General features: G+C 41.9%; 1 protein-coding gene across 6 annotated transcripts in view; it reads left to right on the forward strand.

Annotated features, from left to right (window-relative positions):
• fgf14 (fibroblast growth factor 14) overlaps positions 1-13759 on the forward strand; it is a 103591-nt gene that overhangs the window by 65976 nt on the left and 23856 nt on the right. For 2 of the 6 annotated variants that reach the window (XR_004568698.1, XM_034213554.1), the window contains exon 2: positions 12593-12703. Coding sequence is in view for 5 of the 6 variants with exons in the window: in XM_034213554.1 (XP_034069445.1) it covers positions 12593-12703 (111 nt within the window). In the remaining variant the exon portion in view is untranslated. Of the gene's footprint in view, positions 1-174; positions 235-2108; positions 3527-12592; positions 12704-13759 lie in introns of those variants that run through there. The other 4 variants (XM_034213557.1, XM_034213556.1, XM_034213555.1 and 1 more) reach the window with 4 other exon arrangements.

Below are 13759 nucleotides of genomic sequence, written 5' to 3' on the forward strand. Positions count from 1 at the left end.
CTCTTTCATTTGCAGCTAGTCCCAGACAAAATGTCCGAATGTGTTACTCTAACTTAAAGAATGAATTAAGTGTCGGTGAACAGCTTGGGGCAACTGTCAGTTCCCCCTAACCGTGTTAGCTCCTCGTGGGGCGGTATAAATGGGGTCACAGGAAAAGGTTTTGGTTTAGAGGGCTTTGGAATGGGTCTGCCATGGAGTCTCATTCGTTCACATGTAGGAGGAAAAAAAATGTAGGTATGTGGGTCCTTGTTTTGCTTCATGAATGAATATTTCACAGGGGTTTGATGTGCTTTTTCACACCCAGCGTTTGTTTGATATTAAAACATTCTCTGGGTTTATACTGATTACCTGGCTCCTATGTATATTTGCTGTGGTAAGGCTTTTGCATGTGCATGCTTCTATAGTCTAGAAAGCTTGTCTTAACCATCCATGCATTCAAACTCATATTGTGTGACTAAAAAAGGCAAAAGCCAAAATAAGTGCAAAGCTTCTCGTCTCCTCTACTCTCCCTGGATCCAGACAAATGTGTTTTCTTTTTTTTGGTCTTAGAGTGCCATAGTTATGAGTTAAATACTTGAATTGCTCAAGACATCACAGTGATCAATAATACTTTGATATGGTCCAAATTTGTTTGTAACATATATACAGTATATGTTCACATTGGGATCGGGATTGTTTTAAACTCATAATTTGCTCTAATTATTTTTCAAACTTAAATAAAAAAAAATACTTCTAATGGACAGTAATGCTAGACAGGCTCTTTTATTATTATTATTATTATTATTATTATTATTATTATTATTGTTATTATTATTATTATTATTATTATTATTATTATTATTACCTTAACTATTTGTAGAAAGCTATTTCTACAAATAGTAGAAATGATCCTATTGCTTGCTTATGCTGATAAACCCGCAATACTTCTTAATCCCCTTTTTCCTTTGAGCTGCAGATTTACATTCCAGTGCTCCCCCTCTGTATAGCGTTAACTGAAGAAGATTGATTATCAATGTGAGTGAAAATAGTAACCCTATCCGGTGGAGAGGCGGTGCTGTGACGGTGCTGTTCTGAAGGGTCTTGGGGCTGAGGGACCATTGTTGAGCTGACAGTGTCCACTGCTGGTGGGAGCGCTAACTGCAGTGTGTCTGCTGTAGCGCGGGACTGCAGGCTGTGCACGCGGGACATAAAGTCATGTGTGCTTCCATAGGCAGTGGAGAGTTCACGATTGCCTATACGTCATAGTTCCTTTCAGCTGGGGATAACTTACTTTACGTTTTTTTTTAAAATATATATATATATTGACGTTGTTGCTGCATTGCAAAAAAAATGTGTGTGAATGAACCCTCTGTAGTTGTGCATCGGCCAGCCAGTTTAACCCATTATATATTCAATCATAGCAACAGGTGCTGCAGAATGGACGCACAGGGGTGCACTAAAGCGCTCCACTCCCCTATGAGCCTAAATGTTTAATTATAGCCACAAACAGCAGATGGCTCTCTTGAGTTTCAATTTCCGTGCCTGTGATTGAGACTCGGATGATATTAATCCCAAAACAAGAAAAAGGATGACATATTTTGTCTTTCATTGGCTTTTGCGGTTTTCAGCAACACGTCTAATTCATTATTTTAATATAGAGAAATAATTTGGAGTGGAGCATTAAGTGGATATCCAGATGCTTGTGGTATATGAGATATCCTGCAGTCTCTGGTGGTCGTACAAGTAAAGATTATATTGACCGATTTAAGGAAACGTTTTCCTCCATCATTGTGCAATGCTGCTCTGTCCCTGGTGCTGAAAACACATTGCAAACGTAGCTCACAGCCTTAAAGACTTGCAATTAAAACAATATAATATATGCTTGTGTTCCACGTGTGCAGTTAATGTTATTTACCGTTATGAGATCACAAAGTGAATCTACTTGATTTAAAAAATATATATATATTGGCTAGTACATTTTAAAGGGAATTCCAGGTATTTAGCAAAGAGTGTTTAGTTGCATCTGCCTTATTTTAAAGCTGAAGAGCCCAAACTGAAGCATTCAAGGATAACATCTCGCCATCTAACGTCAGCATCAAAACCCTGCTGCTCATTCCCCTTCAAGCAGGGGCTCGGTGAGGGAGGGCACCGCCACACTCAGGCGTATACTAACGAGTGATTAGGACTTGTTGATGGGGAGGATTTGTTGATCGGGGGGTATAAAGACTCAAGCGAGTCGAGTGACTACTGCTTCCTTTCAGCTTTCTTCCCTCTGAGCGTGGGAAATCGCACTGGCGTTACTTTCCCTATTCCCTTTACGCACCGATCGCCATACATGCCATCTCCCGCCTTGGGCTCTGATGGAAAACCCATGGTGCGTCGAACTGTCTGCTGATCACCGGGGGGGTTAAGTTGCAGCTTGTCACACAATGCAGACGTCATCTCCACTGGATTCAGATCAGCTTTGGAGATGTTTTATTCTTCTCCTCAGTTCCTATCGCACCCTGTTGTGAGTATGGAATACTGTAAAGACAACATGTTTTGAGAATCCTGCAGACCGGAGGTAGCTGGAATACAAGTTTGCATTGATTTATGCTGCTGCATCAATTTTTTTTTACTACGGTTGCGTATTTCTTTCCATCTCTAAGTGTGTGACTAATGATCAGTCACCGCAGGGTCGCTGTCGCGGATAGCTTCTTGCAAACTTGAAGTTCGCATCGCCCGGTGCTGCTGTGCCTGCACTCGGGTGGTGATCTTCGCATGAGGCGTCTGTGTTTGCTGTCGGCGCACATGCACAGGCGTCCCCACCGGCACCCCAAAGAGCGACTTCTGATAGAGCAACCTCGTCTGCAAGAAGGAGGAAAAAACGGAGGGGTAAAAGAGGAAATAGTGGGTGCTGTGCTGTAAGGACGCTGCAGCCGGTAGTGGACATTTAAGGAGGCGATGCTGCTGAACATGTCACAGACAATGAACAAAAACATCACTTTGTGCAGGTATGAATGATCCTCTGAAATCTCCGTCCGCGTGAGTTTGGCGTAGCTCTTCCTCAAGACTATGTTTATTGATGCATGTATGGAATTACGCATGAACTGATCTCATTTTTTTCCATCATGTCCAAGAATCTTTCGACGATGTCATCTGTTTTAATATAGCAATGACAATGTAGTATTTGGACGAATCCAGAAGACCAGCTCCTAAAATATATATATATATTTGACATTTGACTTCACGGAACGGACCACTCAGCCGCCACCATGGGACTGTGACCCGGGCTGCGAGCTCCGAGAGGCGGCTGTTTGTGTAGTCTGAGCCCCCTGTTCAGACTGGACCTGAGCAGCTGTGACATTTTGAGCCATGGCTGCTGCTATCGCCAGTGGCCTGATCAGACAGAAGAGACAGGCACGGGAGCAGCACTTAGAGCGGCCGCAGCCCAACCGACGGAGGAAGAGCCCCAACAAGAACAAGGGGCTCTGCAATGGGAACCTGGTCGACATCTTCTCTAAAGTGCGCATCTTCGGCCTCAGGAAACGAAGACTACGGAGACAAGGTCTGGGAACTTTAGTGTGCAGATTGCCTGCTTTGTTGGCACAGCGTTGTGCATTCAGTGTAAACATGTGCATTCAACCACTGGTTGATAGCTCTAATTAGGCCTTTCACTGTCATAATCACATTGCTTCCTGTAGTTAAAGTACACAAGGTGATAATGAAATGAATGATTCTCATTTATTGCTAATTAAATTGCCAAATTGCACCTCCGTGCGTAAAAAGTTGAAATGAGGGGGAGAGAGGATTCTGTTGTGTGTGTTAGGCCACTGAAAGCAACCTGCCTCTGATTTGCATTCATTCCAGGTAGCACACGGCTCCTGACGAGTTGTACCAAATGCTTTAGACAGGCTTGCCGAGCTGTCAACTCGGCGATTCTAAAAAGGGGCCTGATCGTTATGAAGCACATGCAGGTTTTTCTAAACTGCTTATAGGCTACCAAAGCACATCATAAAAACCCAGAAATAAAACCAATTTATATGCAAGCAAAAATGTCAGTATCTCCGGTGGAATGGATTATGCCTTTCAATCTTTTCTCGCATAATTTTACGAATCCGTAGGCCAATGGCCTCTTATTGCTCCAGCCGATATTCATTCCACTTATGGAAATGTCATGAACAAATTTGCTCTAATGTGGCAACCTGGGATTGTTCTAATGCACTCCCAACAATTAGTTCTCTGCTGGAATCAGTGCCAACTGTGAACGTTATTTTTCTTCCAAAAATAAATTAGGGTAATTCATTTAGGAAATAAATTACCCAAATGATTTGTCCTTGTTAGTAAATAATGTAAGGCGACTGTATGCTCCTCTTGGAATCATCAGGTATCAAACCTGTTGCAGCACACTTACTGTGACTCCAATGGATTAAACACAATGTTGCACTATTTAATGGCTATCTTGCATTCAAATTAACATTTGTTTTTAAAAAGGAATCTCAAAGCAGAGTTTAGTCTTTCATCCTGTTCACAAAGAGAGACATTTTGATGGCCGAGCCTCTCATGTACACTTTCTGTTTTCATGTTAAATTTGAACAGTACAGTATGATGATTGCCCCTTGACCTAGTGTTTACACAGATTAAAATGGTATACATCATCCATACTGCAGCACATCTGGACATGGGTCAGAGTCAGGTTGCATCAGAATTGCAGGTTCTGATCTGTGTGTCCATATCTCAAGATCTTTGTGTGGATCTGATCTGTGCCAAATTGTCTGTCCTCCTCTGTCACATTGGAATTGGATTGTGGTATATATATTTCTTCATTTGATTACCAGCGTTCAGCAGCCCCACAGCTGAGGTGTCGACAGACCATGCTGTCATTTGATCAGGGAATTAATGTCTGGCCAGGGCAAAAGACAAACAAATATCAGGCTTTGTAAGATGGCCTTTTTGAGTGTGGTGTATAAATATTTAAGCATTTAATTGTGGACAATTGGGAGCTGGTTTAAATTGAATACTGAGTCAGACATGTGGAGGCCAAGTTGACTTGCACATCACACCTGCAACGGCCATTTTATAGAGCCACTTATGGCCTCCCTGAGCCTCAGAATAGTGATGTTAATCCACAGCAACAGTGCCAGCACAAGTGTTGGTCAACTGTGTCGTTAGGCTTTAAAAAGCATGACCCTGCTGTCTGCAAGATGAGAACAAATCCCAACTATATAAAAATAAAAATAATGGAGAAAGCCGTTCTAAAGGGAGTATTTTGTATCCACATTTTTTAAGCTGTAGTCAGAAAACAGGGCACCCTCTCTGTTTTCTCATGCTTTAATTTTGAGTTATTTGTTGTTAGAGGCCTAATGGGAATATAGTCCATTAATTTTACCCTCAAATGATAATTAGGAAAAATCTTTACCGAGTGATATCAGGCTTTTCTGTCAGGGGGCTCCTTTGAAAATACTGCACTTACCACTGTTTCTCTCCTCACCCCTCCACACCTCTTTGCACACGTTTCTTCTCTCCTTCTTCCCTTTCTTTTCTCTAATTCACCGTAGAATCACAAGAGCACACAGCTTAGGAAGACTAATGGCTTTTTGGGTGTGCTTGATTTAATATCGCCCCCAGGAAAGAGTTTTCTTTTTGTGAGCGAATAAAGTCTAATGTACCACACATCATATATGATTATTGATCACATAGGCAGACATACAAAGTTGTCTTCATACCCCATGTGAAAGAGGCATTTGACTTCCCTTTGACAGCTGAGCCTGCAGAGAACAGAACTTCAATACTATGATTATATATCAAAGTAACACTCAGATTTTCACTGACATCTGTCGAGATGAGGGAGTAGAAGTGTCTCTAACACCAGTATTCCCTTTGGCTTTGCTTATTGATCTCCTGAGACTCTAGATTATAATAATAATAAATACATTTGATTTATATAGCACACTTTAAAGACAAATGTCATATCAAGGTGCTTCACAAAGCTATAAGGAAAAACAAGTACAAATATATCTAAAGGAGCATATTGGATAAAATATGGCAAAATAAAAGGTTAAGAGCATAAAAGGTTTAAAAATAAATAAATAAAGTAAAGGACAGTCAGTAAAATGCGGTGTCGAACAAGTGGGTCTTGAGGAATTTCCTAAAAACTGAGAGTGATGCCGAGGTCCGTATGTTCTCTGGAAGCTGATTCCACAGACGTGGACCCAGGGAGGAGAAAGCATGGTTTCCCATGGTGACCAGTTTTGTCTGCGGAACAGTCAGGAGATTGGAGCTGTCTGACCTGAGTGTGCGTGAGGTATGGGAATGTTTTCTGGTTAGCAGTTCCTGTAGGTAGGTGGGGCCAGTGTGGTTGATGGCGTTGAAGACCATTAGACATAGACATAGACATACTTTATTGTCATTTCAACAAGACACAGAGTGTACTATTAAAACGGAATTTCGTTGTACTGGCTTACAGGAATAGGACAATATAAAAACTTGCTAAAATTGTACATATAAATAAATAATAGTGACGTGGTGCTGATAAAATTAAAGATAAAGTGTGCGTTTAAAATATAAAGACTTACTATACATATAAATAAAATAGACATACTATATAAAAAATATGTGCTCTTTACACAGCGTAATGTAATCTCTGTGTTACTGGTCTACTTGCTGTTCAGCAGTCTGATGGCTTGGGGGAAAAAGCTATTGCAGAATCTGGCTGTTTTGCTCTTAATGCTGCGGAACCTCTTGCCGGAGGGCAGCAGGGAGAACAGAGCATGGTGAGGATGAGTGGGGTCTTTATGAGTGGGGTCTTTATTATGAGGACTTTGTAGTTAATCCGGTGTTACAGGGAGCCAGTGGAGTGAGTGAAGGATGGGGGTGATGTGCTCTGATTTGCGTGTTTTTGTGAGTATCTGGGCGGCACAGCTTTGTACATAATATTGTAGTCTCTGAGTGGTTTTTGCTGGAATGCCTGCAAGCAGAGAATTGCAGTAGTCAATGCGGGAGGTGATGGACCAGTTTTTCTGCATCCGGTTTGGTGAGGGAGTGTCGCATTTTGGAGATGTTTCTCAGGTGGTAGTATGAGGCTTGGCAGACCGTCTTTATGTGTGCTTGGAATGAAAGGGATGAGTCCAGTTTCACACCAAGGCTCGTTACAAGTGGGGAGAGGGGAATGGAGTGGCCATTGATGCTGATATGAGGCATATCAGTTGTTTGTGTTTGATGTGGTGTTCCAATCAGAATGGCCTCTGATTTGCTGATATTCAGTTGGAGGGAGTTGTTGCTCATCCAGTGGTGTATGTGTTCCAGGCATCTTGAGACATTTGAAAGTGTCAGATGTGCCAGATTAGCTATTGTTATGGGCTGTATTGATTGGCAGTGACACAAATTGTGTTTTCAAGCCTGGTGAAATTCAAAGAAAATGTGTCCAAACCATCACAAATCTATATTAATCATCCTAATCTTAAATGCTTTTATTATGACAAGCTCTTCAGACCTAGATATACAACACACTTAAAAAAATGAAGTGTTTTCTGTGGCGTTCATTAGAATGCACAGATGTGGTTTCCAGTCCTCCAGCACTTGAGGGAATATGCTTGGAGCGCCTTGTGTTTTCTCCGTCATATCGGCTTTAATTTGGAATCCTCCATTCATTTTGATAGCAGATGCAGAGCCAGTGATCACAGAGTTTTAAGGGATTAGATCTGAGTTGTAAATCCTATTACACTCAAACGGTGAGCTGTGGGCACATACAGCTGGGGCTAGCCCATCATCTCACTGCTCTGGCTCTAATTATCTCACTAGATTAGATCCATAGATCATCAGATCATGTTACATAGATCGGATCATTAGATTAGTTTACATGATCTAGAGACCTATTTGAGATAAATGCCTTCCTGCATCGCGGCTGTTTATTCAGGGGTGTGTTTACGGTACACAGCAGTGCGTCAGCGTCTGACTGTATCAGATGAGTAATTGTTGAGATGTCAGAGATGTTGTTGATATGAGAGGATTGGAAAGGCGTTGTATCTTCCCCTTGCTTCTACCTTTCCATGGCAACAGAAGCAACATGAATGGGTTTGTCCTTTGCATGCTGGAAAAGCCCTTCTCCTATTCTAGAAACATCCAAAGTGGGTCAGACAGGACAGGGCTGACAGCAGTCTACAACTGCTGCTGCAGCTGTGACCGTGAGTGTGTGTGTTTGCTTTGAACTGATCCTAACGTGTGTGTTTTTGCATAAACACTCACAAACAGAGGAATGACAGAACAGAAAATGAGTGAGGGAAGGAAGGGGTTGTAGGGGGGCCGTTTATGAAAATAAAATACATTTTAATAAAAACCTTTCTGTATCAGTTATAGTTATGCAGAGAGGACCTTCAACAACCCGATTTGAGATCTTAAGGTTTTGATGTTTGTTGTTTACCAAGGAAACCCCCTGCTGCTGCCAAACCACTCTGTTTCCCTAGAAACTAATACATAGCATCCAGAAGCATCCAGTGCTTCTGTTGTAAAAACTACTACAAGTGAAACGGGTAGAAGTCAAACTGCACTAGAGGCTGGATGTGCCACTGGATTACACAGGCAGGCAGGCAGGCAGGCAGGCAGACAGACAGACAGGCGAGGGAACAAGATGCAGACAAAAAGACAATGAGTAGCAGAAGAAAGAAGGCGAGTGAGCCAAGGACATTCTCGACTTAGGGAATTCCACAGAGACATTTTCAAAGCAGTTCTTCTTAACAGAGCATACATTTATATCAAGCTTGTCTGACCAAACTAACAATTCTGTGTCATTGCAGACATATTTGTCTTCTTATCTTTGTGTGCTTTTCTCCCTATATGATATTCTCTTTGTCATACTTTATAAGGCAATTCAGTTTCTATCATTTCGATCTTATAAACTGCCTGGCTTATTACTCATTTATCTTACACAATATTTTATACACAATATATTAGGGCAGGCTCTCTGATGTGAGTAATGGGAAACCTTCAATAGACTCTGGTTGGCATGAAAATAAATTACCTCAAATCCATCAGGAAACATTTGATCAATTGTCCATGAGTGAGTTTGACCTTCAACACGAATTGCATCAATGATTGGCCAGCTTTACAAAAGCCATTAGTCACATGAATGTATTCTCAAGCATATATATCTGACGTGAAACCGTTAGTCATAAATGATGTGCTGAGTATTTGAGGTCACGATTCAATTCAAGATGCATTCATTCAGACACCTCTGAGTTAGATAATACTTTAGTATATTATATACCTGATTATTTATCAACAATTGCCCTTGTATTACTAAAATATATTTCATAGATTATTTTGTTATGTTATGTCTTTAAAATTGTATTTTCTTCAATTTGATAAATTAGCCAAGTTGTTACAGAGTTCAGTTCAGAAATATTGTAGCTCGAAACCTCAGGGAAATGTGTGTGTGTGTGTGTGTGTGTGTGTGTGTGTGTGTGTGTGTGTGTGTGTGTGTGTGTGTGTGTGTGTGTGTGTGTGTGTGTGTGTGTGTGTGTGTGTGTGTGTGTGTGTGTGTGTGAGTTTGTAGGTAAACTTGGCTCCTACAACATGCTATAAATCATGGTTTGTTGGCTGTGTTCCATAGGGAGAGCAAGTCAGTATACACAGACACACACACACACACACACACACACACACACACACACACACACACACACACACACACACACACACACACACACACACACACACACACGGTATTCACACAGCCAGTGACCAGTTCTGCAGTTTTAATTATAACAGATTGCCCCCCACGGATCTGTGTTCAGGATCAATCTCAGTGCCACACATTGTTTAAAAGCTGCTGATCAAAGTCCTTAATCGATCGCAGGTTAGCCAATTGTGTGTCTCCACACAAGAGAATTCTAGTCATCGAAAATCTATGAGAAAATGTGTGTGTAAAGTTGCATGCCATGGGCGTGTTTTTGTGTATGTGACGGTGTTTTCATGTTAGAATTGGGGTTTTAAATTGAGGTTATATACTGTGTGGTCTCTGCCCTCCTAAACTTGATGAATTAAGGAATTTAGTTATTTCCATTGTTATGATGCTCCTCTCTTTACAGTACATAGTTAGTGGCTTGAAGTTAAATAGTTATTATAAAGAAGTGGTTGGTCTTGATGATGATACAGCAATGGTTGTGCATTTGAATTCAGTTCTTTTTCTCCAACTCTCACTTTCTTGGTAGGCTACATCTCTTTAAGGCAAGATGGTGTCTGACATATGAAGAACAGAAATGAAATTATTTGCAGATTAAAATATTACTGCACAGAAAGAAAATAATGAAAATGATTGCACAGTTTAAAAACTCCCAACATGAACCCACATGTACTTTTATTAATATAATCTTGTTTTCTATTCCTTTTAAATGTTTGTTTATGGGTTATATTAAATCCACAAATTGTCAACTAAACATCATCATGAAAGCCAATCAGGAGTTTTGTTATGTAATTGATCAAACACACATGTCTTGGATCTAGTCCCTGTCAGGATTTCTCACATTTCTAGATTGAATATAATTAGTTTGGGCTGTTGAACAAAACAAGACATTTACTGGTTCCGCATTGGGCTCAGAGTTCACCATGAATTAAACACAGAGAAAACATGATGTCCTTACATTGACATTTTTCTTGCCATACATCTGAGAACTATTATGGCCCAGGAGGATACTGTCATCCTCCTGTCATCCTGCTCAATGCGGCTCAGACTAACTCTGACACATATTCTGCCTCAGCCACCTTTTCATTGTTCTCGTGAGGCAACAAAGCAGCGCTGTTGAATGCCGTTAGAGCGGTATTTCTCGGAAATACCGGCAGAAAGGCAATTTCTTCCCTTTTCAGGCAGCAGGCAAAGGTCTTAAAGCGACATAATGCCATCACCCAGCAGAGCCATTTCAGGAGAGACTGCCCCGAGCGGTACACGGACAGAAAAAAACAACCGTTCTCTGCCCTCAGCAACCTCTTGAGTTCTCCTCTGTGGCCATGCTCGCTTATTTCTCTCTCTCTCTCTCTCTCTCTCTCTCTCTCTCTCTCTCTCTCTCTCTCTCTCTCCTCTCTCTCTCTCTCTTCTCTCTCTCTCTCTGTACCACACACACACCACACACACACACACACACACACACACACACACACACACACACACACACACACACACACACACACACACACACACACACACAGTTGCTTGCAAGAAGCAGATTTAGGCTCAGGTGAAGTTGATTGTCTTCCTCCCCAGGGTTTTCTTGGAATGAAATCTAGTGTGATGGCTGTGTCTATAATAAGACTAGGGCTGATGGTAAACATTCAAACATGCGCTACATGCACACGTACACCCAAAGGAAAATAATACTGTTGCAGCGCTTTGAGCACAAGCTATACTTTTCCAGAGACATCCCACTGTCCCTGCATAGACTGGCAGAATTATTAAACATTTTCCTTTTATGTCTTCCATTTTTGAATCCATTTTTTGTAATACTGTGTTAGTACACATCCACAAAATGCCAACCAAATTGCAACAATTCTGGTTGAGCTGCAGTGGAATTAAACTGCAGCAGTGATGTTTTTACTGTAGCTTTTTGGCTAATTCCCCTGTTGGGTCATATGGGAGGGACAGAGCCCAGACGCTTTTTCTCATCTAACACTCTAAGGACCCAGAGAGGGTTCTGTTGGGTTCATTATGGGAGTCGGGCGACTGCAGATTAATTCTGCTGCCTATAATTGGATGGCCTATCTCTGAGCAGGGCAGGGCTTTTGTGCCCAGAAAGTTGGCAGTGAGATTTGCCTCTGATATACACAGGAGTCACTGTAACATAGTTCTGCACTGTATTTCATGGCGTTCTTCTGCCACATCTCTCTGAAAACCTCTTACCGATGATAATGTTATAATAAAGGTCCCATGTCATGGCTATTTCTACTGATCATAATTCCATTGTTGAGGTCTACTAAAATAGATTTTCACATTGGTTTCTCACACAGCATCTCTGTATAGTGTGTGAATTCACTCTCTGTCCTAAACGGCTTGTTGGAGCTCCTGCCCCCCCCCTCCCTGTGAGCCCAGTGGCCGTCTGCGAGACAGCGAGACACAGCGAAACCCAGCCCGAAACCAGCCCGAGCACACACACACACACACACCCGCAGCCTGGCTGGGAGTTTGTGTGTGTGCTCACAGCCTCGCCGCATCCCGCCGTCTCAGGGAGGAGAAATTGGCGGAGCAGCAGCTGAGAAAAGATTGAGTGTGTGTGTGTGAGGAAGTGCGCGGATTGGTCCATTTGGACCACTCCGCGTAGCCGATACGTTACGTCACTATACCCAAATCACGTCACTGTACCCAGGAAGAAAAAGAGAAATCTCCAACGAGGCGTTATGGGGCAGCATAGACAGGTCTTTTCTGTGTTTTACTCAGGGTGTACTTTGAGGGTGTGTGACTCTGCAGAACATTTACATGCATAAGAAGCTACATAACACACAAGGGGACGGGTAATAACCAGAAAAGCATGACATGGGACCTTTAAAGAAATAAGTTAATCTATTGAATTGAATTTGGTTGGTTTGAGCTTTTCATCAAACTACTAATTACTGATGTTTGTCTGTTTTGTCTCCCTTTTGTCTCCTGCAGATCCCCAGCTCAAGGGTATAGTGACAAGGTTATATTGCAGGCAGGGATACTACTTGCAAATGAACCCCGATGGCTCTCTTGATGGGACCAAAGATGACAGCAGTAATTCCTGTGAGTACCATCTGAGTGTCTGTTTGGCTTCTACAGTTGATCAAAAACATTTCAGGCGTCAAGAAAGTTTAGAAGAATTTCTAGCAGAGGATACTTTGGAAAAGTTACTTTGAATCTGTATGGGATCCTTGAGCACAAAGGCTTGACATTGCTAACTTCCTAGATGTATCCTTTTAGGTGCAAGGCTCATTTGTCAGCCTTCGGAGCCAAAGAGTCTTCTTAAGTGGCAGCTATAATATCACACAGATTTACCCTCCTCCTCTGAGAGGGAAAGTGGACCAGGAAACAGTCGGCTTAACAGGCAGAAAGGGGTATTATTAGCTTGTTCTGGCACAGCTCCTCTAGTGCTCCAGGCTAGGTGGTTAATTTGATTCCAGTGCTTGGTGCTAACGTTAGCCTGACACTCCACATTGTGTCACTTACTCCTGTCAGCATGAGGAGATTTGGCAGATGTCACATCTGATTCTGACTTATTGAAAGAGATGGAAAAACAAACAAGAGACAAATCATATCACTAAAACTACAAGATCAAATCAAGCGTTGGCACAGACTGCTCCACATTGAATTTGACTTTTTTTTAAATTGGCAGAGAGCCAACAAAAAACAATGGTCACGCAGTAGCTCTCTCAGCCTTCCCCAAGCCTCCAAACCTGCCAATATCAATCACTTACAGGGTCAGCAGAGTCTCCTATACACACACACCTAATGTCACAGAAAAGGCCAGGACTTTTTTTTTGTCCCCACTACAAACCATATCCATACCTTCCAGTCCCAAGGACTCTGCTAAAACAACAAAATGCCTATTAGGTCTGACACGCACCAGTGGTGGCAACAATTACAGCTACTTCTCAGGTAGCTCCGGGTGGCCGCGGCTATGCTAGGCTAGTCACGTTCATCATCCATGCTTCAATTCATCTTACAGTAATAGATTATCTATAGCATTTGTATTATCTAAGCCTTGAAGAGCATTAACAAGCAGCTTGCGTTCAGATGATGAATTACATAACAATGTTAAAGTGTCTTTAATGTTAGATTAATGGTTAGGTATTTTTATGG

This window comes from Gymnodraco acuticeps, unplaced genomic scaffold (assembly GCF_902827175.1).
Source record: "Gymnodraco acuticeps unplaced genomic scaffold, fGymAcu1.1, whole genome shotgun sequence".
Lineage (NCBI taxonomy): Eukaryota > Metazoa > Chordata > Actinopteri > Perciformes > Bathydraconidae > Gymnodraco > Gymnodraco acuticeps.